Genomic DNA, 24302 nt, shown 5'->3' on the forward strand with positions numbered 1-24302 from the left:
TCGATCGTTCTAGCTACCCCTCCTCCATGGAACTGCTTTTGCTCTTTTGTCAAAAATTGAGAATATGTAGGTCTACTTCTGCGTTCTCTATTATGTTTCATTGATCTGTATGTATCTATGTGTATATCTGCCAGTACCACACTATTTTGGTTCCTGTAACCGTAACAATGGAAAATTATTCCTACCACTTTCATCTTTCTTTTTCAAAATAGTTTTGGCTATTACAGGGTATGTGATTGTCCAATAAATTTTAGAATAAGCTTATCTATATCTCTGATTAATCTGGGAGAACTGACATCTTTACTATGTTGAATCTTCTAATGCATGAACATGGTATGTGTCTTCATTCATGTAGGTCTTCGATTTCTCTCATTAGCACTTTGTAATTTTTATCATACAGATGCTGTATGATATTTCGTTAGCTCTATACGTGCCTATGTATTTTTGGAGCCCTGGTGGCTACGAGTCGGAATCAACTCTACGGCAATGGTTTTTTTTTTTTTAAACACCTACATATTTAGTTTTCTTTGGAGCAATTGTAAATGGTATTGTGTTTTTAATTTCAGTTTTTGCTTGTTCATTGTAAGTATTTAGAAATGCAAATGATTTTTGTGTGCTTATCTTGTATCCTGTGACCTTACTGTACTCATGTATTAGTTTTAGGCATTATTTTCTAGATTCTTTGGGATATTCTATGTAGCAATCATATATTTGCAAATAGAGATAGTTTCAATTTTTTCCTTTCCAATCTGTATGCCTTTTATTTCTTTCTTTTGCCTTACTGTAATGCTACAACTTCCAGTACTATGTAAGTATGGTGAGAGTGGACAGCCTTGCCTTATTCCCAATCTTAGAGGGAAAGCAGTCTTTCACCATTAAGTAGGACGTTAACTGTTTAAGTGTTTTATAGATGCTCTTTATGATGCTGAGGAACTTCCCCTCTATTACTAGTGTACTAGGAGCCTGGGTGGCACAAGCAGTTTGCAATTGGTGGCTAACCTAAACGTTGGTGGCTTGAACCCACCCAGCAGCTCCATGGAAGAAAGGCCTGGTGAACTGCTTCCATAAAGATTACAGCCAAGAAAACCCTATGAAGCAGTTCTACTCTGTCACATGGGGTTTCTTTGAGTCAGAATCCACTGGATGGTGGCTAACAACAAAAACAGCTGTAGTGTCCAATCTACTGTTAAGCCTACCCATGGGATTTTTCATTTCAGGTATTATATTTTTAAGCTGTAAACATTTCATTTGTTTATTTTTATATCGTGCATTTCTATTCTCATTATACTCATTATTGTTGTTGCTGTTGTTGTTAGGTGCCATTGAATCAGTTCCGACTCATAGTGACCCTATGCACAACAGAACGAAACACTGCCTGGTCCTGCGCCACGCGCCACCCTTACAATCGTTGTGCTTGAGCTCATTGTTGCAGCCACTGTGTCAATCCACCTCATTGAGGGTCTTCCTCTTCTCCGCTGACCCTGTACTCTGCCAAGCATGATGTCCTTCCCCAGGGACTCATCCGTCCTGACAACATGTCCAAAGCATGTAAGATGCAGTCTCGCCATTCTTGCCTCTAAGGAGCATTCTGGTTTTACTTCTTGCAAGACAGATTTGTTCATTCTTTTGGCAGTCCATGGTATATTCAATATTCTTTGCCAACACCACAATTCAAAGGCGTCAACTCTTCTTCGGCCTTCCTTATTCACTGTCCAGCTTTCACATGCATATGATGTGATTGAAAACACCATGACTTGGGTCAGGCGCACCTCAGTCTTCAGGGTGACATCTTTGCTCTTCAGCACTTTAAAGAGGTCCTTTGCAGCAGATTTACCCAATGCGATGTGTCTTTTGATTTATTGACTGCTGCTTCCATGGCTGTTGCTTGTGCATCCAAGTAAAATGAAATCCTTGAAAACCTCAATCTTTTCTCCATTTATCATGATGTTGCTTATTGGTCCAGTTGTGAGGATTTTTGTTTTCTTTATGCTGAGGTGCAATCCATATTGAAGTCTACAGTCTTTGATCTTCATCAGTAAGTGCTTCAAGTCCTCTTCATTTTCAGCAAGCAAGGTTGTGTCATCTTCATAACGCAGGTTGCTAATGAGTCTTCCTCCAATCCTGATGCCCTGTTCTTTGTTATATACTCCAGCTTCTCAGACTATTTGCTCAGCATACAGATTAAATAGGTATGGTGAAAGAATACAACCCTGACGCACACCTTTCCTGACTTTAAAGCAATCAGTATCCCCTTGTTCTGTCCGAACAACTGCCTCTTGATCTATGAAAAGGTTCCTCACGAGCACAATTAAGTGTTCTGGAATTCCCATTCTTTGCAGTCTTATCCATAGTTTGTTATGATCCACACAGTCAAATGCCTTTGCGTAGTCAATAAAACACAGGTAAACATCCTTCTGGTATTCTCTGCTTTCAGCCAGGATCCATCTGGCATCAGCCATGATATCCCTGGTTCCACGTCCTCTTCTGAAACTGGCCTGAATTTCTGGCAGTTCCCTGTTGATGTACTGCTGCAGCTGTTTTTGAGTGATCTTCATCAAAGTTTTGCTTGCGTGTGATATTAATGATATTGTTCTATAATTTCCACATTCGGTTGGATCACCTTTCTTGGGAATAGGCATAAATATGGATCTCTTCCAGTCAGTTGGCCAGGAAGCTGTCTTCCATATTTCTTGGCATAGACAAGTGAGCACCTCCAGCGCTGCATCTGTTTGTTGAAACATCTCAATGGATATTCCATCAATTCCTGGAGCCTTGTTTTTCGCCAATGCCTTCAGAGCAGCTTGGACTTCTTCCTTCAGTACCATCAGTTCCTGATCATATGCCACTTCTTGAAATGGTTGAATACTCACTAATTCTTTTTGGTATAATGACTCTGTGTATTCCATCTTCTTTTGATGCTTCCTGCGTTGTTTAATATTTTCCCCATGGAATCCTTCACTATTGCAACTCGAGGCTTGAATTTTTTCTTCAGTTCTTTCAGCCTGAGAAACGCCGAGTGTGTTCTTCCCTTTTGGTTTTCCATCTCCAGCTCTTTGCACATGTCATTATAATCCTTTACTTTGTCTTCTCCAGAGGCCCTTTGAAATCTTCTGTTCAATTCTTTTACTTCATCAATTCTTCCTTTTGCTTTAGCTGCTTGACGCTCAAGAGCAAGTTTCAGAGTCCCCTCTGACATGCATCTTGGTCTTTTCTTTCTTTCCTGTCTTTTCAGGGATCTCTTGCTTTCTTCATGGATGATGTCCTTGATGTCATTCCTCAGCTCGTCTGGTCTTCGGTCACTAGTACTCGATGCATCGAATCTGTTCTTCAGATGGTCTCTAAATTTAGGTGAGATATACTCAAGGTCATATTTTTTTTATACTCAAGGTCATATTTTGGCTCTCATGGACTTGCTCTGATTTTCTTCAGTTTCAGCTTGAACTTGCATATGAGCAATTGATGGTCGGTTCCACAGTCGGCCCCTGGCCTTGTTCTGACTGATGATATGGAGCTTTTCCATAGTCTCCACAGATGTAGCAATTTGATTTCTGTGTGTTCCATCTGGCGAGGTCCATGTGTATAGTTGCCGTTTATGTTGGTAAAAGAAGGCATTTGCAATGAAGAAGTCGGTCTTGCAAAATTCTATCATTTGATCTCTGGCATTGTTTCTATCACCAAGGCCATATTTTCCAACTAATGATCCTTCTTCTTTGTTTCCAACTTTCGCATTCCAATCGCCAGTAACTATCAATGCATCTTGATTGCATGTTCGATCAATTTCAGACTTTTATTTAAATCTTTGGTCATGTTTATAAGAGGTGTTTTAAAGTTCTCATTTCCTTATTTCATCACATCTGTCATTTCTGGGTCTGTTTCTATGGACTGACTGATTTTTCTCCTCATTATGGGTAACATTTTCTTGATTCTATGCATATCTAGTAGCTTTTTTTTTTTTTTTTACTGTATGTTAGACATCATGTACTTAACATTATTGACTATGTGGATTTTGTTGTCTTCCTTTACACCGTGTTGTACTTGTTTTCTAGGTAGTTACTTGTAGATTGGCTTGACCCTTTTAGGCTTGTTTTTTAAGTTTTTGTAAAGCAAGTCTATAGTACACTGTTACCCTCTGGGGTCTCTACTAAATTCCCTGGGTGTTCAGTGAGGTCTCTCCACTCTGACTGGTTGGAACACCAATGCCTCTCAGCCTCTGTGAGCTATGGAAATTTTATTGCTTACAGCTCCCCAGAAGATCTGTGCCCAACCTCATGGAATTTCACCCTACACATGCACAGCATAGTATTCAGTCACAGACTCAAAGGGATGTCTGTGCAGATTTCTAAAAGTGTTCTTCTGTGTAACTCCCTACTCCTGGTTACTCTTCTTTGCAAATTTCAGCCACCTCAGCCTTCCCAAACTCTGATCTTTGAATACTTAACTCTGTGAAACTGCCATGTTCTACTTGGATTCCCTTCCCTACACCTGGATTCTCAATATTTCTCTAAGCTAAAATCCAGGCAAATATGAGACTCACTTCATTTGTTTCCCTTCTCCAAGCACTTGTGCTGCCTGTGGTTCAATGTCTAAGACCAGTATTTTTTTTCACACATTTTGTTTACTTTCATAGTTGATTATACCAGGAGGGCAACTTTGGTTTCTGTTATGCCACTGTGATTGGAAACAGAGTAATAATTATGCTGTCATAGAGTGTGTTTAAATAGTTGAGTCACATGCTATGCATCGCTTGGCCAGGCACATAGCAGGCAAAAAAAAATGCTAAATGAATTCTAGGAAAGGGGTCAGCAAATATTTTTTGTAAAGGGCCAAAAAAAAAAATGCCCTGGAGGCGGAATGGTTAAATACTTGGCTACTAACCAAAAAGTTGGTGTTGAAAACCCACCCAGCATCTCTGCAGGAAAAAGACATGACGATCTGCTCCCATAAAGATTACAGTCGAGGGGGCGGAGCCAAGATGGCCGAATAGACAAATGCTTCCGGCGAGCCCTCTTTACAACAAACACCCAAAAAAACAAGCGAAACAAGTATATTTGTGACAAGCTGGGAGCCCTGAGCTTCAAAGGCAAACTTAGAAAATGAACTGAGGGGCTGGGGGAGGAAGAGACCGTTGAGAAGCGGAGAGGAGTCACCAGACTGGAATCGCGGGGAGCCCTCGGGCACCGTTCCCGGAGCCGTGGTGGTGACGGCGGGCTGGTACTAGCGTTTGGCCACAGTTTCCTCAGGGAGAAGCGGCCAGGCACACAGCCTACTCACACCTCCGGAACAGCACTCTCGGCAAAAGTTAAGTACTTGCATATATTTTAACGCACTCCCTCCACCTGCAAACCGGCTTCGGTGGCTGAATTCCCTGGGCCTGAGATAGGCCCTGTCGAGCACCTAGAGCCATCCTCCTGGCCTTGGGAAGGAAATAATTTGCATTTGGGGGAAAAGATAATTTGCTAGCTCCACTAACCAGGGGAGCTCAGGACAGAAGCAGCTCCTCTCCAGGCATAAACTGTCCGTGGACTTTGAGCACCTTTCCCTTCTGCATGGACCTGTGTGGGCCTATTTCGGGAGAATAGGCCTTTGTTGGCAGACTCCAACCATTTCAGCTGTGCGGTGGAGAGGTGGGTGTTTGATGTTTGACGTTGCTTTGACTAGTAAACAAGTTCCTCACCTACCCACATCAGGGACCTAAGGACTGGTAGCTCCACTCAAGTCACCCAGCCACCTGCGATAGGGGTACAAGGATAACTGGTACCTTCCAGTCCTTAGAATCAAAAACTTTGGGTGCCCATGGTCCATCTGCAGAACCCACCCACCTGCATGCTCTAGGGAACAGAGACACTTGGGGGTCGGTTCTCAGCCCCCTGCCTTGTTCAGAGCATGACCCCCTGCTGCAATCAGATACCGGTATATACGCCAATCACCCCTGCCCCTCTAAGACTGTAGGGCAGAGCCTGTACCACACATGTGATGATCAGCTACCTGGAAACCTGAGCTGAATTCATACAAGAAAACTGAACGGACTCCTAGACTGATACACCTGATAACAGCTCTAGCCAGCTGGGGTCAGGACATCAGAGCTCACTCAAGCAACCCATAGGGATATACCAAAACAAAACAATGCAAGCAGCTACGACACAGTAAGCAAGCATAAACTAATACAATAACTTATAGATGGCTTGGAGACAATAGTCAGTATCAAGTCACATAAAGAAACAGACCATGATCACCTCAACAGGCTCTCAAAACAAAGAATCCAGGGACCTTCTAGATGCAAGTGCATTCCTGGAATTACCAGATGCAGAATACGAAAGTTTAATATACAGAACCCTTCAAGACGTCAGGAAGGAAATGAGGCAATACGCAGAACAAGCCAAGGAACACATAGATAAAACAACTGAAGAAATTAGGAAGATTATTCAGGAACATAATGAAAAGTTTAATAAGCTGGAAAAATGCATAGACAGACAGCAATCAGAAATTCAGAAGATAAACAAAAAAATTACAGAATTAGACACTCAATAGAAAGTCAGAGGACCAGAATTGAGCAAGTGAAAGGAAGAATTTCTGAACTTGAGATAAAGCACTTGGCACTAATATATTTGAAGAAAAATCAGGTAAAAAGGAATTTTTTAAAAATGAAGAAACCATAAGAATCATGTGGGACTCTATCAAGAGAAATAATCTACAAGTGATTGGAGTAGCAGAACAGGGAAGGATAACAGAAAATGCAGAGAGAATTGTTGAAGATTTGTTGGCAGAAAACTTCCCTGATATTGTGAAAGATGAGAAGATATCTATCCAAGGTGCTCATCGAACTCCACATAAGGTAGATGTTAAAAGAAAGTCACCAAGACATATTATAATCAAATTTGCCAAAACCAAAGATAAAGAGAGAACTGTAAGAGCAGCGAGGGATAAATGAAAAGTCACCTACAAAGGACAGCCAATAAGAATAAGCTCAGACTACTCGGCAGAAACCATGCAGGCCAGAAGGCAATGGGATGACATATTTAAAAAACTGAAGGAAAACAATTGCCTGCCAAAAATCATATATCTGGCAAAACTGTCTCTTAAATATGAAGGTGAAATTAAAAATGTCACTCAATTCTTTGGACTCCCTCTGAATTATATGTTAAAAAAAATACACAGTGAACATTGTTTTACAATATTTGTAATTATCTATGAACTGAGTACTCCTTAAACTTTGTTAAAAACAAAAAATTGTAAACTATCTAATTTACAAAAGGAATTTTTACTCCATTATTACAGACATTCACTTTTTCATCATGAACGTCAAATTTCAAGTTGTTCCTTTGTTTGGAGGTCAGCAGGATTTTGTTTTTTTAATACTCAGGATTTAATGAGCCATAACAATACTCAGGATGGGAGAGAAGTATGCTTTTATTTTGTAAAACTGAAAATGGCATACTGTGTGAAAGGGAAGGGCATACAAGCATACTCTCAAACAGACCAAGTTTTTTTTAAAGTGTACATTTGGAAAGTGAGCATACAGAAATTGATTCCTTTAAAAATATTTCTGCATGGTATCTTTGGGTCATCTATGTGTAAACCCAGGAGTACATGCAACCACTGGTTTCAACTTAGAACCAATTAAATAGCATATAAGCCCTCTACCCTCAACATAAAAGGACAGTGATACTAGTGACATTTATGGAGCATTACTTTCTGTTCCAGATTTCCTCTGCCTGATGCTCCTGAGTGGTAACACTGCCATAGGTCAAACCTACTAGGCTTAAACCATCGATTCCACCACAGTTTGGTTAATTTTTCTATTACTGATCCTGCCTTTTCTTGTCTTTCCCTCTTTCTCCACTAGGCCGTGCCACTGCAGTCACAGATCATCTCATGGTACAATTGTCCAAATGATGGCAGTTATGTCTGTAACAGTATCACAAATTTATTTAAAAGGAAAAATAAAAGGCATATATATATTCCAAAAATAAATGCTTCTAAAAGCAAAGAAAAAGGAAAGGTAACTTAAAGAATACCTTATTTTGGAAAAGGATGAACTATTTTTCACAAAATAATTATTCTCTAGAAGAGTACCCCACAAGAAGACAATCTGTCCACTCACAAGTGAAAAATAGTGTGGTCTCATCCAGACGAACAGTCTTTGGTTTGATACATAAATCCACACTGGCAGTGTCCAGGCTGCGTTGGTGAGTCTTAGAGTTGTAGCAGGATGCTGAGCGGCAGTGATCTCGAAGCCAGACATAATCAAAACGCATAACAGTGTTAGCGTATTGCAGTTCTGTGGAAAAGATCATATTCATCAGAAATATTTAGGAAAGCTTAAAAAATACGTAGCCAGAAAACTTGCTTCAAAAGGTTTCTACTAATAAACAAGCAATCGCGATGAGGACAGACTAACCCTCCCAGATATTAAAACATGCTATAGCACATCTATGATTAAGCTAGTAGGGTGTTGATACAGGAACAGACAAATAAAACAATGGAAAAGTATTAAAAAGCCCAGAAATATACCCAAATCTGGTATATAATGAAGCATTAGCTAAAATCCCTAGGAGAAAAGATGAATTTTTAAATAAGCAGTGTGGGACAACTAGATGGCCACTTGGGAAGGGATAAAATTGGGTCCATACCTCATACTGTCACCAGGTCACCAAGACAAACTCAAAATAGATCAGAGTTCTAAATTTGGAAATGGAAACCATTTAAAATAGATCAGAGTTCTAAATTTGGAAATGGAAACCATTTGAAAAGGAAACATGTGGATTCCTTTATAACATGGGTCTTGCGTAGGCCCATCTAATCGTGACTCAAACTCCAAAAGCAATGAAAGATCAATAAATATCAAAAAATTTTTGATTCACAATAGCAAAAAGGTAGAAAAAACCCAAGTGCCCATCAGCAGATGAATGGATAAACAAAATGTGATACATACGTACTATGGAAGACTGTTGTTGTTAGGTGCCATTGAGTCAGTTCTGACTCATAGTGATCCTATGTACAACAGAATGAAATATTGCCCAGTCCTGCACCATTCTTATGATCGTTTTAATGCTGGAGACCATTGTTGCAGCCACTGTGTCAATTCATCTTGTTGAGGGTCTTCCTCTTTTTCACTGACCCTCTACCTTACCAAGCATGATATCCTTCTCCAGGAACTGATCCCATGGAATAATACTCAGTCTTAATGAAAAATCAAGTCCTGATATATGCTACAACATGGATTAACCTTGAAGACATTATGCTGAGTAAAATAAGTCAACTACAGAAAAGGCAAATATTGTATGTTCTCACTTACATGAAATGACAAGAATAGGTAAATATATAAAAACCAATGGTTACTAGTAGATAACACGGGCAGGAGGGGACAGTGAGAGGTGGAATCATTCTTTGGGAAGTACTGAATTTTTGTTTATAGTGATGGCAAAATTGGCATTGACTAAGGATAATGGTACACAACTTGACTATTGTAACTGATATCACTAAGATGTACACCAGAAAAAAAGGATGAAATGGCAAACGGAATACTATATATAATTTTATAACCAAAACAACATCTCCCCCCAAAAAAGGCTGCAGCTGTTGATATTACTTAAGTACAAATAAACACCTCATGGGATTAATTTTCTTGGTTCCAGGATTCAGAGTCATGGTTTCATGGATCTGTCTGTTCAATTGGCCTAATATTGTTTTTAGTTTTTACTCTACCTCTTAGTTCAGTGAGTAGTGCCTCGGTATTAAAAGCTTGCAAGCAGCCACCCAATATACAACAATTGTTCTCTAGCTCCCTAGAGCAACAGAGGAAGAGGGAGATTCAGGAATCAGAGAACGAAAGGGACTACAGGTCTAATTGCCTCCATGAACTACTACCTCCTCTGCCACGAGACCGGAAGAAATGGATGGTGCCTAACTACCATTACTGAACATTTTGATCAAGGACCCAATAGATACATCCTGATCAAAAAGGAGGAAAAATGTGGAACAGAATTTCCAATTCTTATGAAAACCAGACTTATTGGATACATTGAGACTAGAGGAACCCCTGAATCTACTGTCTGGAAACAACTCTTAAACCTTAAAAGAAAACTACAGGACAGAGTAGAACTGCCCCAAAGGGTTTCCAAGGAGTGGCTGGTAGATTAGAACTGCCATCCGTTTGGTTAGCAGCCGTAGCTCTTAACCATTGAGCCACCAGGGCTCCTAATATGTAAAAAAAAGAGCTCTAAAAATTGAAAAGAAAAAGTAAAAATGTAATATAAAAATGGGCATAATCAGATGGTTCCCCCCAAAAGAAATTAAAATGCCCTTTAAGCATAAGAAAAGATATTCAACCTTACTTATAATAAGGCATCCATACTGGGTACTTGCTGATCAAATGTTCAGAGTAGAATATAATGGGGTGTGTTGCTTAACCACCTGTTTGTTCTCAGACTCATCTCTACTCTACCCCCATAATGCTCTGTATCATAAGGAACCACATTTCCCAGCCTCCCTTGCCATCTGGACTTCAAGTAGTTTCAGACCCTGGGAGACATGGCTTGAATACTGAGGGGCAGGAGGAGGGTAGAAGCCAGAGTCTTTCATGTCCTGCTCTCTGCTTCAAGGTACTTCCAGACATCACTGTTGCACTCCAATACGGCCTTACTCTTTGCTAGTAGAATACAATCCCTTTAAGGTACTCTTTGATAATGAGCCAAAGATGAGGCCCCTCTGTGGTAGACGGAATGCACTAATAGCCCCAATTCCTCCTTGTATCTGCACTAGTAACTTTGTAGTAGTCCTCTCCTATTCTGTCTCTGGGATCAGCCATGATATTCAAAAACATAATACAAAAAGAGGCTGTGTGTGTATTTCTGCTTACCCACATGCACTATTGGGCTTTCTTGTTCATTCATCTCTGCTTCACCATGAGAACATACCCAGGATTATCTGCTGGAGGGATGCAAGAGACATATGGAGAATCTGATACCACCCTAGAATAGCTGAGTCAATTAGCTACCAAATATGTGAGACAGCCCAGCCATGATTAGCAGAGGTGCCTATCCAACCTCAGCAGACCACATGCATGAGTGAGCCCAGCTGAGACAAGAAGTGCTGCCCAGCCAACCGGAACACTTGTAACCAATAACAAATGGTTACTATTTTTAGCCACTAAGTTTTGGGATGGTTGTTACACAGCATTATTGTGTCAATAGATAACTGACACATCCTCCCAGGAATATCTATATTTTATTAGGGAACTCTTGAAGTCCCCTAATAAAAGAACATGTCTGTCAGTTTGTCATACTGTGGTAGCTTACATGTTGCTGTGACGCTAGAAGCCATGCCACCAGTATTTCAAATACCAGCAAGGTCACCCATGGTAGACAGGTTTCAGCAGAGCTTCCAAACTAAGACAGACTGTGAAGAAGATCCTGGTGATCTACTTCTGAAAAAACTGGCCAGTGAAAACCTTACAAATGGCAGCGGAACGTTGTCTAATATAGTGCTGGAAGAGGAGCTCCTCAGGTTGGAAGACACTGAAAAGATGACTAGGGAAGAGCTGTCTCCTCAAAGTAGAGTTGACCTTAATGACGTGGATGGAGTAAAGCTTTCGGGACCTTCATTTGCTGATGTGTCATGACTAAAAACGAGAAGAAACAGCTGCAAACATCCATTAATAATCCGAACGTGGAATGTACGAAGTATGAACCTAGGAAAATTGGAAGTTGTCAAAGACGAAATGGAACGTTTGAAGATCAATACGCTAGGCATTAGTGAGCTGAAATGGACTGGTATTGGCCATTTTGAATCAGATAATCATTTCGTCTACTATGCTGGGAATGACAAATTGAAGAGGAATGGCAACACATTCATTGTCAAAAAGAACATTTCAAGATCTATCCTGAAGTACAATGTTGTGAGTGGTAGGATAATATCCACATACCTACAAGAAGACCAGTTAATACGACTATTATTCAAATTTATGCACCAGCCACTAAGGCCAAAGATGAAGAAATTGAAGATTTTTGCCATCTTTTGCAGTCTGAAATTGATCAAACATGTAATCAAGATGTATTGATAATTACTGGTGATTGGAATGCAAAATTTGGAAACAAACAAGGATCTGTAGTCGGAAAATACGGCCTTGGAGACAGAAATGACGCCAGAGACCACATGACAGAACTTTGCAAGACCGATGACCTATTCATTGCAAATACTTTTTTTCAACAACTTAAACCGTGACTATACACGTGGACCTCTCAGGATGCAATACACAGGAACCAAATAGACTATATCTGTGGAAAGAGATGATGGAGAAGCTCAATATCGTCAGTCAGAACAAGGCCAGGGGCCGACTGTGGAACAGACTGTCAGTTGTTCATATGCAAGTTCAAGTTGAAGTTGAAGAAAATTAAAACAAGCCCATAAGAGCCAAAGTATTACTTTGAGTATATCCCACCTCAATTTACTGTATGATCAAGAACCAATGGTATGAAGGGCAGAAATTCAAGCTGCACTGAAAGCACTGGCCAAAAACAAGGCTCCAGGAAATTAACGGAATACCAATTGTGATGTTTCAACAAACAGATGTAGCCCTGGAAGTCCTCACTCATCTATGCCAAGAAATTTTGAAGACAGCTACCCAGCAAACCGACTTGTGGCCATTCCAAAGAAAGGTGATCCAACAGAATGCGAGAATTACCGAATAATACCATTAATATCATATGCAAGTAAAATTTTGCTGAAGATCATTCAAAAATGGTTGTAGCAGTCCATTGACAGGGAATTGCCAGAAATTCAAGCTGGATTCGGAAGAGGATGTGGAACAAGGGATATCACTAATGATGTCAGATGGATCTTGAACGAAAGCAGAGAATATCAGAAAGATGTTTACCTGTGTTTTATTGATTATAGAAAGGCATTCGACATTGGGAAGAATGGGAATTACAGAACACTTAATTGTGCTCATGAGGAAATTTACATAGATCAAGAGGCAGTTGTTCAGACAGAACAAGGGGATACTGCGTGGTTTAAAAAGTCAGGAAAGGTGTGCGTCAGGGTTGTATTCTTTCACCATACTTATTCAAACTATGCTGAGCAAATAATCCGAGAAGCTGGACTATATGAAGAACAGGGCATCAGTACTGGAGGAAGACTAACAACCTGTGCTAAGCAGATGACACCACCTTGCTAGCTGAAAATGATAAGGACTTGAAGGACTTACTGACGAAAATTAAAGACTATAGCCTTCAGTATGGGTTAAACCTCAACATAAAGAAAACAAAAATCCTCACGACTGGACCAATAAGCAACATCATGATAAAGGGAGAAAAGATTAAAGTTGTCAAGGATTTAATTTTACTTGGATCCAAAATCAACGCCTGTGGAAGTGGCAGTCAAGAATTCAAATGAGGTATTGCATTGGACAAATCTGCTGCAAAAGATCTCTTTAAAGTATTAAAAAGCAAAAGATATCAATTTGAGTACGAAGGTGCATCTGACCCAAGCCATGGTACTTCCAATCACCTCATATGCATGTGAAAGCTTGACAATGAATAAGGAAGAATGAGGAAAAATTGATGCCTTTGAATTATGGTGTTGGCAAAGAATATTGAATAAATCATGAACTGCGCAAAGAATGAACAAGTCTGTCTTGGAAGAAGTACAACCAGAATGCTCCTTAGAAGCAAGGATGGTGAGACTATGTCTCACATACTTTCGACATATTATCAGGAGGAACCAGTTCCTGGAGAAGGACATCATGCTTGATAAAGTACAGGGTTAGCGAAAAAGAGGTATATCCTCAACAAGATGGACTGACAAAGTGGCTGAAACAATGGGCTGAAACATAGCAACGATTGTGAAGATGGCGCAGGCCTGGGCGTTGTAAAGATTAACAGCCTTGGAAACCCTATGGGGCAGTTCTACTCTGTCCTATAGGGCTGCTATGACTGAGAATCAACTCGATGGCAACTGGTTTGGTTTTGGTTAGTCTCATTTTAAATTCATCAAAAATCTCAAATGAGTACTCAACCCTGCCGAACAATCCTTTCATGTTTTAGTAAAATCCCTTACTCACTGTCCAAGAACATAATTTTACCTCTTCTCTCTCAAACTGCCAATAGCTCCTCCCTCTTCCTCCTGTCAACTGATGATCTTGCTTCTCCTTCAAAGAAAATATGGAAGCGATTAGAGGAGAATCTCCACAAAGTCATGCGGCATATCCACTCACCTATCAGCATCTGTGCCCGTATATTCAGCCTTCCTTCTTCTTCTTGTTGTTAGTTGCCACCGAGCAAATTCTGACTCATGGTGACCTCGCATGTGCAGAATAGAACTGCTCCATAGGGTTTTCAAGGCTGTTACCTTTTAGAAGCAGATTGCCAGGTCTTTCTTTAAAGGTGCCTTTGAGTGGATTCGAACTGCCAATTTCAGTTAGCAGTCGAACACTAACCTTTTATTTAGTGGTCGAACATTTAACCATTTGCACCTCCCAGGGACTCCTTCCTTCTTATTACTATGGTTGAAATATCTGTGCGTTTAACCAAGGCCAACCTTTCCATTTGTGAATTACAATATTATTTCTTCTCTCCTACTTAGGGACTGGAAACCCTAGAGGCATAGTGGTTAAGAGTTGAGGCGCTAACCAAAAGGTCGGCAGTTTGAATTCATCAGGTGCTCCTTGGAAACTTTACTGGGCAGTTGTACTCTGTCCTACAGGGTCGCTATGAGTCGGAATCGACTCTACGGCAATCAGTTTGGTTTTGGTTTACTTAGGGACTACACTTTCAAAATTGTTCCACTTCCCCTCTTTTGAATCATCAAGTTTTTCTTCCCTACTGGATCATTCTAATCAGCAAACATATTGTAATATCTCCCATCTTAAAATGACACTCCCCTTCACTCCATTTACCCTTCCACTATGACTCCACTTCATTTCTGCTCCCTTTCACAGTGAAACTTATGGCTTGATGTTTCCACCATCTTCCAAAATTCTTGCTCTCTCTCTTAATAATAATCTATTTAGGATAGTTTTAGATTTACAGAAAAGTTGCAAAGATACTACAAAGAGTTCCTATATACTCTCCCACATTCCCTTACTGTTAACATTTTACATTAGTATGGTACATTTGCCATAACTTGTTCTCGTTAGGTGCCATCTATTCGATTACAACTCACACCAACCCTACGTACAAACAGAATGAAACACTGCCCGGTCCTGCGCCATCCTCACAATCGTTGCTAATTTTGAGCCCACCGTTGCACCCACTGTGTCGATCCATCTCATTGAGGGTTGTCATGGATTGAATTATGTCTCCCCCAAAACGTGTTTATCAATTGGGCTGGGCCATGATTCCCAGTATTGTGTGATTTTCCTATATGTTGTAAATCCTGCCTCTATAATGTTAATGAGGGAGGATGGGCAGCAGTTGTGTTAGTGAGGCAGGACTCAACCTGTAAGTTTGGATTGTGTCTTGAGGCAGTCTCTTGAGATATAAAAGAGACAAGCGAGCAGAGAGACAGGGGGACCTCATCCCACCAAGAAAGCAGTGCCAGGAGCAGAGCATGTCCTTTGGATCTGGGGTTCCTGTGCAGAGAAGCTCCTAGCTCCAGGAAAGACTGATCAGGAGGCTGACAGAGAGCGAAAGCCTTTCCCTGGAGCTGACATTCTGAATTTGGACTTTAAGCCTCCTTTACTGTGAATAAATTTGTCTTTTTTTAAACCATCCACTTGTGGTATTTCTGTTATAGCAGCACTCTGATAACTAAGACAGAATTTGGTACTCAGAGAGTGGGGTGCTGCTCTAACAGATACCTAAAACGTGGAAGCAATTTTGAAACTGTGAATGGATAGAGTTGTGGCAGCAGCAGAGGACCAGCAGCAGCAGCAAACCGGCAGCAGCAGAACAAGAAGACCAGTGCCAGACAGCGCTGGAGCTGACCCACGGAGCGAGACAGCTGAGTGCCTGTGTGCAGGAGGCTTCCTAACAGAGTAGGGTGCCTCTGGGCACTTATTGGTGGAGCTACTGAGCTTTGGAACACTTGCTCCAGCAGGGCAGATGCGGGTATGAGGCCTGAGGGCCGAGAGGCCAAGAAACTGGGAAGCAGAAGCTGAAGAGACAAGAAACACAGGAAGCTGAGCTGCCTCAGTCCCAAAAGGTATGGCCAGGACCTCAGGGGTTTCAAAGGGTGGAACCACAGCCTCTGGTGTTTCTAAGGGTGGAGTCACCACTCGGATGGACTAGTAGAATGGTGCATCTAAAGCCAAGGGAGCAGAGTTGCGCTCCCAGTGGGCCCGGAAGGCTTACCTGAAGCCCAGAGCCAAGGGGCCTCCACTCAGAATCTGGAGAGTATGGCCCATACCTAGAGCATGGAAGGCAGGGCCATTGTGTAAATTGTCTCAGAGAACAGAGGATTATTTTTAAAGCTTTGAGGGCTAATGTAATGTGTTCTGCTGACTTGCTTGGTGCCTGTTATCCCATTTTTTCCTCCAGTTTTTCCCATTTGTAATGGAAGTGTCTAGCTTGTGCCCGTTCTGCCATTATACCCTTGGAAGCACATAACTTGTATTCTAGGTTTCACAGATGAAGAAGAATTTTTGGATTTTGGGCTCAGGGTTAAGACTTTTGCTATGATATGATGGGGTGAATATGTTTTGCATGTTGGAAGGATGTGATTTTGGGGGGGCCAAATGGTGGAATGTCATGGATTGAATTAAACCCCAGTAACCCAGTGCCGTAGAGTAGATTCCGACTCATAGCGACCCTCTAGGACAGAGTAGAACCCCCCTAAAATGTGTGTATCAGTTAGGCTCGGCCATGATTCCTGGTATTGTGTGATTTTCCTATATGTTGTAAGTCCTGCCTCTATAATGTTAATGAGGGAGGATGGGCAGCAGTTGTGTTAGTGAGGCAGGACTCAACCTTCATGTTTGGACAGTATCTTGAGGCAATCTCTTGAAATATAAAAGAAAGAAGTGAGCAGAGAGACAGGAGGACCTCATCCCACCAAGAAAGCAGTGCCAGGAGCAGAGCGTGTCCTTTGGACTTGGGGTTCCTGCACAGAGAAGCTCCTAGCCTACTTTACTGTGAATAAATAAATTTCTCTTTGATAAAACCGTTCACTTGTGGTATTTCTGTTACAGCAGCACTAGATAACTAAGACAAGGGCATTCCTCGATTTCACTGACCCTCTACTTTACTAAGCATGATGTCCTTCTCCAGAGACTGGTCCCTCCTGATAACATGTCTAAAGTATGTGAGATAAAGTCTCACCAACCTTGCTTCTAATAAGCATTTTGGCTGTACTTCCTCCAAGACAGATTTATTCATTCTTCTGGCAACCCACGGTATATTCAATATTCTTCACCAACACCGTAACTCAAAGGCATCAGTTCTTCGGTCTTCCTTATTCATTGACCAGCTTTCACATGCATATGTGGTGACTGAAAACACCATGGCTTGGGTCAGGTGCACCTCAGTCCTTAAAATGACATCTTTGCTTTTTCACTTTAGAGAGATCTTTTGCAGCAGATTTGCCCAATGCAATACCTCATTGGATTTCTTGGCTGCTGCTTCCATGGGTGTTGATTGTGGATCCAAGTAAAATGAAATCCTTGACAACTTCGATTTTTTATCCGTTTATCACAATGTTGCTTATCAGTCCAATTGTGAGGATTTTTGTTTTCTTTGTTGAGGTGCAAGCCATACTGAAGGCTGCAGTCTTTGATCTTCATTGGTAACTGCTTCAAGTCCTCTTCATTTTCAGCAAGCAAGGTTGTGTCATCTGCATAACGCAGGTTGTTAATGAGTCTTCCTCCAGTCCTGATGCCATGTGCTTCTTCATATAGTCCAGCTGCTCAGATTATTTACTCAGCATATGAACTGAATAAGTATGGTGAAAGGATATAGCCCTGATGCACACCTTTCCTGACTTTAAACCATACTGTACTCCCTTGTTCTGTTCGAACGACTGCCTCTTGATCTAAGTACAGGTTCCTCATGAGCACAATTAAGTGTTTTGGAATTCCCACTCTTCACAATGGTATCCATAATTCGTTTTGATCCACACAGTCAAATGTCTTTGCATAGTCAATAAAAACAGGTAAACATCCTTCTGGTATTCTGTGCTTTCAGCCAGGATCCATCTGACGTCAGCAATAATATCTCTGGTTCAACGTCCTCTTCTGAAACTGGCCTGAATTTCTGGCAGTTCCGTCGATATACTGCTGCAGCTGTTTTTGAATGATCTTCAGCAAAATTTTGCTTGTGTGTGATATTAATGATATTGTTTGATAATTTCCTCATTCTGTTGGACCTCCTTTCTTTAGAATGGGTACAAATATGGATCCTTTCCAGTCAGTTGGCCAGGTAGCTATCTTCCAAATTTCTTGGCATAGACGAGTGAGCTCTGCCAGTGCGGCATCTGTTTGCTGAAACATCTCAGCTGGTATTCCATCAATTCCTGGAACCTTGTCTTTCACCAATGCCTTCAGTGCAGCTTGGACCTCTTCCTTCAGTACCATTGGTTCTTGATCATGTGCTACCTCCTGAGATGGTTGAACGTCGACCAAGTCTTTTTGGTGTAGTGACTCTGTGTATTCCTTCCATCCTCTTTTGATGCTTCCTGCATTGTTTAATATTTTCCCTGTAGAATTCTTAAGTACTACAACTCGAGGCTTGAATTTTTTCTTCAGTCATTTCAGCTTGAGAAGTGCCAAGCGTGTTCTTTCCTTTTGGTTCTATCTCTAGCTCTTTGCATATCTCATTACAGTGCTTTACTTTGTCTTCTCGAGCTGCCTTTTGAAATATTCTGTTCAGCTCTTTTACTTCATCATTTCTTCTATTCACTTAACTACTCAATGTTCAAGAGGAAGTTTCAGAGTCTCTTCTGACATCCATTTTGGTCTTTTCTTTCTTTCCTGTCTTTTTAATGACCTCTTGCTTTCTTCATGTCTGATTTCCTTGATGTCATTCCACAACTCATCTGGCCTTCAGTCATTAGTGTTCAGTGCCTCAAATCTGTTCTTGAGATGGTCTCTAAATTCAGGTGCAAGGTTGTACTTTGTCTCTCATCGACTTGTTCTAATTTTCTTCAGTTTCAACTTGAACTTGCATAAGAGCAATTGATGGTCTGTTCCACAGTCAGCCCCTGGCCTTGTTCTGACTGATGATATTGAGCTTTTCCATCATCTCTTTCCACAGATGTAGTCCATTTGATTCCTGTGTATTCCATCTGGTGAGGTCCATGTGTACAGTCACCGTTTATGTTGGTGAAAAAAGGTATTTGCAACGAAGAAGTTGTTGGTCTTGCAAAATTCTATCATGTGATCTCTGGCATTGTTTCTATCATCAAGGCCATGTTTTCCAACTACTGATCCTTTTTGTTTCCAACTTTTGCATTCCAATCTCCAATAATTATCAATGCATATTGACTGCATATTTGATTAATTTCAGGCTGCAGCAGCTGATAAAAATCTTCAATTTCTTCATCTTTGGCCATAGTGGTTAGTGCGTAAATTTGAATAATAGTCATATTAACTGGTCTTCCTTGTAGGCATACGGATATTATTGTGTCACTGTCAGCACTGTACTTTAGGATAGATTTTGAAACGTTCTTTTTGACAATGAATGTGACACCATTCCTCTTCAGTTCGTCATTCCCAGTGTCTTAGTTATCTGGTGCTGCTATAAGAGAAATATCATAAGCGGATGGCTTCAACAAACAGAAGTTTATTCTCTCATAGTCAAGAATGCTTGAAGTCCAAATTCAAGACATGAGCTCCAGGGGAAAGCTTTCTCTCTGTTGGCTCTGGAGAAAGGTCCTTGTCATCAGTCTTCCCCTGGACTAGGAACTTCTCAGTGCAGGGACCCCAGGTCCAAAGGATGTGCTTTTTTCCTGGCACTACTTTCTTGCCGGTATGAGGTCCCCCATCTCTCTGGTTGCTTCTGTCTTTTATATTTCAAAAGAGATTGACTTAAATTGTAGATTAATCTTATAGATTGGGTCTACATAACTGCCACTATTGCCACCTCATTAACATCATAGAGATAGGATTTACTACACATAGGAAAATCACATCAGATGACAAAATGGTGGACAATCACCCAATACTGGAAATCATGGCCTAGCCAAATTGGTGCACATATTTTTGGCGGACACAATTCAATTCATGACACCCAGCAGAGCAGAATATATGATCGTCCACTTGAAAATGGCCAGTACCATTTCATTTCAGCTCACTGAAGCCTAGAATATCAATCTTTATGCGTTCAATTTAATTTTTAATGATTTCTAATTTTCCTAGATTTATATTTCATACATTCCATGTTCCTATTATCAATAGATGTTTGCAGCTATTTCCTCTCATTTTGAGTTGTGCCACATCAGCAAATGAAGGCCAGAAAGCTTAGCTCCGTCCACACTGTTAAGGTTGACTCTACTTTGAGGAGGCAGCTCTTCCCCAGTCATCTTTTGAGGGCCTTCCAACCTGAGGGTCTCATCTTCTGGCACTGTATGAGACAATGTTCTGCTGCTATTCATAAGGTTTTCACTGGCCAAGTTTTTTAGAAGTAGGTCCTTCTTTCCAGTCTGTCTTAGTCTGGAAGCTCAGCTGAAACCTGTCCACCAAGGTTGACCCTGCTGGTATTTGAAATACCGGTGGTGAAGCCTCCAGTATCACAGCAACACACAAGTTACCACAGTATGACAGACAGACAGACACATCATGGTTGTCACAACTAATGAACCAATATTGATACATTATTATTAAATAAAATCCATGCTTTATTCAGATTTAATGAGCTTTTCCCTAAAGTCCTTTTTCTCTTCCAGAATCCCATTAGGACCCACACTGCATTTAGTCATCGTGTCTCCTTAGGCTCCTCTTGGTTATAACAATTTCTCATTTTTTCCTTCCTTCTCAAACCTTGACAGTTTTGAGAAGCACTGGTCAGGTATTTTGTTAGAATGTCCTTTAATTAGGGTTTGTCTGATGCTTTTCTCGTGATTAGATTGGGTTATGGGTTTTTGAGAGAATGACCACAGAAATAAAGTACCATCCTCATCACTCTTATCAAGGTTACATGCTTTCAACATGATTTATCACTGATTATATTAACCTTGAACACTTGGCTAAGGCAGTGTTTGTCAGGTTTCTGCACTTTAAAGTTACTTTCTTCCCCTTTCTTATCCTCTACTCTTTGGAAGCAAATCACTAAGCACAGCCTACACTCTAGGGCTTGGGAGTTAAGATCTATCTCCTTTGGGGGGAGTGTATCTACATAAATTATTAGGAATTCTTCTCTGTGAAAGATTTGTCTCTACTTTCCCCATTTGTTTATTCAATCATTTATTTATATCAGTATGGACTCATGGATATTTCTTTTATACTGTGGGTTATTAATCCAATACCACTGTATTTTCTTGCTCAGTGGTTTTACCTTTGACCACTGGGAGCTCTTTCATTTGTTTCCTGTGCTCCTTTGACATTCCCCCATCAATGTGGGGTATGTGTATTTACTTATCTAGCACTCTCTTACTTCATGGCACTACAAGATGTTCCAAGTTCATTTTGTGTTTTCACTGCACCAGCACTGGAATCAGCCATTCTCCAAGGACTTTGGTTCCTTTTACCGGAGAATGGTATGAGTACGTTCATTGCTATTAGGGTGTTATTGCTTCTAGACCCTGTCAGTGAATAGAACTTGGAAATATATTAACCCGTGTATATGCACATATGGAAACCCTGGTGGCATAGTGGTTAAGTGCTACGACTGCTAACTAAAGGGTCGGCAGTTCGAACCCGCCAGGCACTCCTTGGAAACTCTACGGGGTAGTTCTACTCTGTCCTATGGGGTTGCTATGAGTCGGAATCAACTTGACGGCACTGGGTTTGTTTTTTTTTTTGGTTATATGCACACACTTCAAATTATTTCTATATCTATCCACCTGTATTTATATTAAGCTCAACATGAGTTCATACTGACTTCTCAGACTCTAATCTAGTACGTGATTCATTCTAGCCTTTTCCCCTTGATTATCTTCCATAGTGAGAAACCTGGCTCCCAGCATCTGTCATTCACTTATATGTTCAATCCCGGTATAATAGTATAGAAGCTTCAGAATTGTAAACCTGTATCCATGTAAGAAACAACTTTACCAACTAGAGTATGTTGTAGTTATTGTGCCGTCCAGTTGATTCTGACTAATAGCAACCCTCAGCAAGTGAAAACCTTATGCAAAGCAGTGGAATGCTGTATGTTATAGTACTGGAAGATGAATCCCTCAGGTTGGAAGGCTCTCAAAAGGTGACTGCACAAGAGCCGCCTCCTCAAGGTAGAGTCGACCTTAATGATGTAGATAAGATTCAAGCTTTCAGGAACTACATTTGCTGATGTGGCATGACTCAAAATGAGAAGAAACATCTACAAACACCTATTAACAATAGGGATGTGGAATGTACGAAGTATGAATCTAGGAAAATTGGAAATCAACAAAAATGAAATGTGAGGTGGGGCCAAGATGGCGGAATGGCCAGACACTTCCGGCCATCCCTCTTACGACAAAGACCCCCCAAAAAACAAGTGAAATGATTATATTTATGACAAGGTAGGAGCCCTGAACATCAAAGGCAAAGTTAGAAAATGGACTGAGAGGCAGGGGGAGGGAGAGACGGTTCAGAAGCAGAGAGGAGTTGCTGGACCTGAATCTCTGAGATCCCTCAGGCACCATTCCCGGGAGTGGCTGCAGCAGGCTGGTAGTAGCGTTCAGCTGCAGTTTCCTCAGGGAGAAGCAGCCAGCCACACAGCCTACTCACACCTCCAAAACCAGAGAAGAACGGTGATCTTGGCAAAGGCTAAATACGTGCATATATTTTACTGTGCCTCCAGCCCCCAGGCTGGCTTCAGAGGCTGTTGATTTCCCTGGGCCTGAGATAGACCCTGCTAAGTGCCAGGAACCATTCTCCCGGCCTTGGAGAAGGAATAAATTCACAATTGGGGGAAAAGATAATTTGCCAGCTCCACTGACCTGGGGAGCCCAGGACAGAAGCAGCTTCTGTCCACGCATAAATGGTCCATGGACTTTCAATAACTTTCCCCCTGCATGGACCTGTGTGGGCCTATTTCAGAATAGGCCCTTGTTGGCAGACTACAGCTGTTTCAGCTGTGCAATGGAGATGTGGGTGTTTGATATTTGACACCACTTTGCCAATTAAACAGGGTCCTCACCCACCCATATCAGGGGCCTATGGACTGGTGGCTCCACACAGGTCACCCAGCCACCCGTGACAGGGGTCCAGGGATAACTGGTACCTCGCAGTCCTTACAACCACAAGCACTGGGTGCCCATGGTCTGTCTGCAGAACCCACCCACCTGTATGCTCTGGGGAACAAGGACGAGCTTTCCTCAGAGACATTGCCCCCTGCCTTGTTCAGAGTGTGACCCCTGCTGCAACCAGATATGGGTACCTACACCAATCACCCCTGCCCCTCTAAGGCTGAAGGACAGAACCTGTACCACATACGTGATGACCAGTTATCTGGACACCTGAGCTGAATCCATACGAGAAAAGTGAATGGACTACTAGACTGATATACCTGATAACAGCTGTAGCCATCCAGTATAGGATGTCAGAGTTTCAAAGGCAGAAACAATCAAGCTAGCTCATTCATGCAACCCATTTGGGCATATCAAAACAAAACAAAACAAGAAGCTAGGATACAATAAGCAAACACTAAAAAAACTAGTATAATAACTTATAATTGGCTCAGAGACAACAGTGAATATCAAATCACATAAAGAAACAGATCATGATTGCTTCAACAAGCTCTCAAAACAAAGAATCAAGGGGTCTTCTAGATGAAAGTGCCTTTCTGCAATTACCAGATGCAGAATACAAAAGAATATTAAACAGAACCCTTCAAGACATGAGGAAGGAGATTAGGCAATATGCAGAACAAGCCAAGGAACACACAGATAGAACAGCTTAAGACATTAAAAAGGTTATTCAAGAACCTAATGAAAAATTTAAATAGCTGCAAGAATCCACAGAGAGACAGCAATCAGAAATTCAGAAGATTAACAATAAAGTTACAGAATTAGACAACTCAACAGAAAGTCAGAGGAGCAGAATTAAGTAAGTGGAAGGCAGAATTGGTGAGACTGAAGATAAAGCATTTGGCACCAATATATTTGAAGAAAAATCAGATAAAAGAACTTAAAAAAAAAAGAAATTCTAAGAATCATGTGGGACTCTATCAAGAGAAATAACTTACAAGTGATTGGAGTACCAGAACAGGGAAGAATAACAGAAAATACAC

At 41.1% G+C, this 24302-nt stretch overlaps 1 protein-coding gene across 11 annotated transcripts in view; it reads right to left on the reverse strand.

The window, feature by feature from the left end:
- TMLHE (trimethyllysine hydroxylase, epsilon) overlaps positions 1–24302 on the reverse strand; it is a 153346-nt gene that overhangs the window by 53027 nt on the left and 76017 nt on the right. For 10 of the 11 annotated variants that reach the window (XM_064277833.1, XM_064277834.1, XM_064277838.1 and 7 more), the window contains one exon: positions 8102–8278. In XM_064277833.1, coding sequence (XP_064133903.1) covers positions 8102–8278 — 177 coding nt within the window. Of the gene's footprint in view, positions 1–8101; positions 8279–14080; positions 14104–24302 lie in introns of those variants that run through there. The other variant, XM_064277840.1, reaches the window with a different exon arrangement.

This window comes from Loxodonta africana, chromosome X (genome assembly GCF_030014295.1).
Source record: "Loxodonta africana isolate mLoxAfr1 chromosome X, mLoxAfr1.hap2, whole genome shotgun sequence".
Taxonomy (NCBI): domain Eukaryota; kingdom Metazoa; phylum Chordata; class Mammalia; order Proboscidea; family Elephantidae; genus Loxodonta; species Loxodonta africana.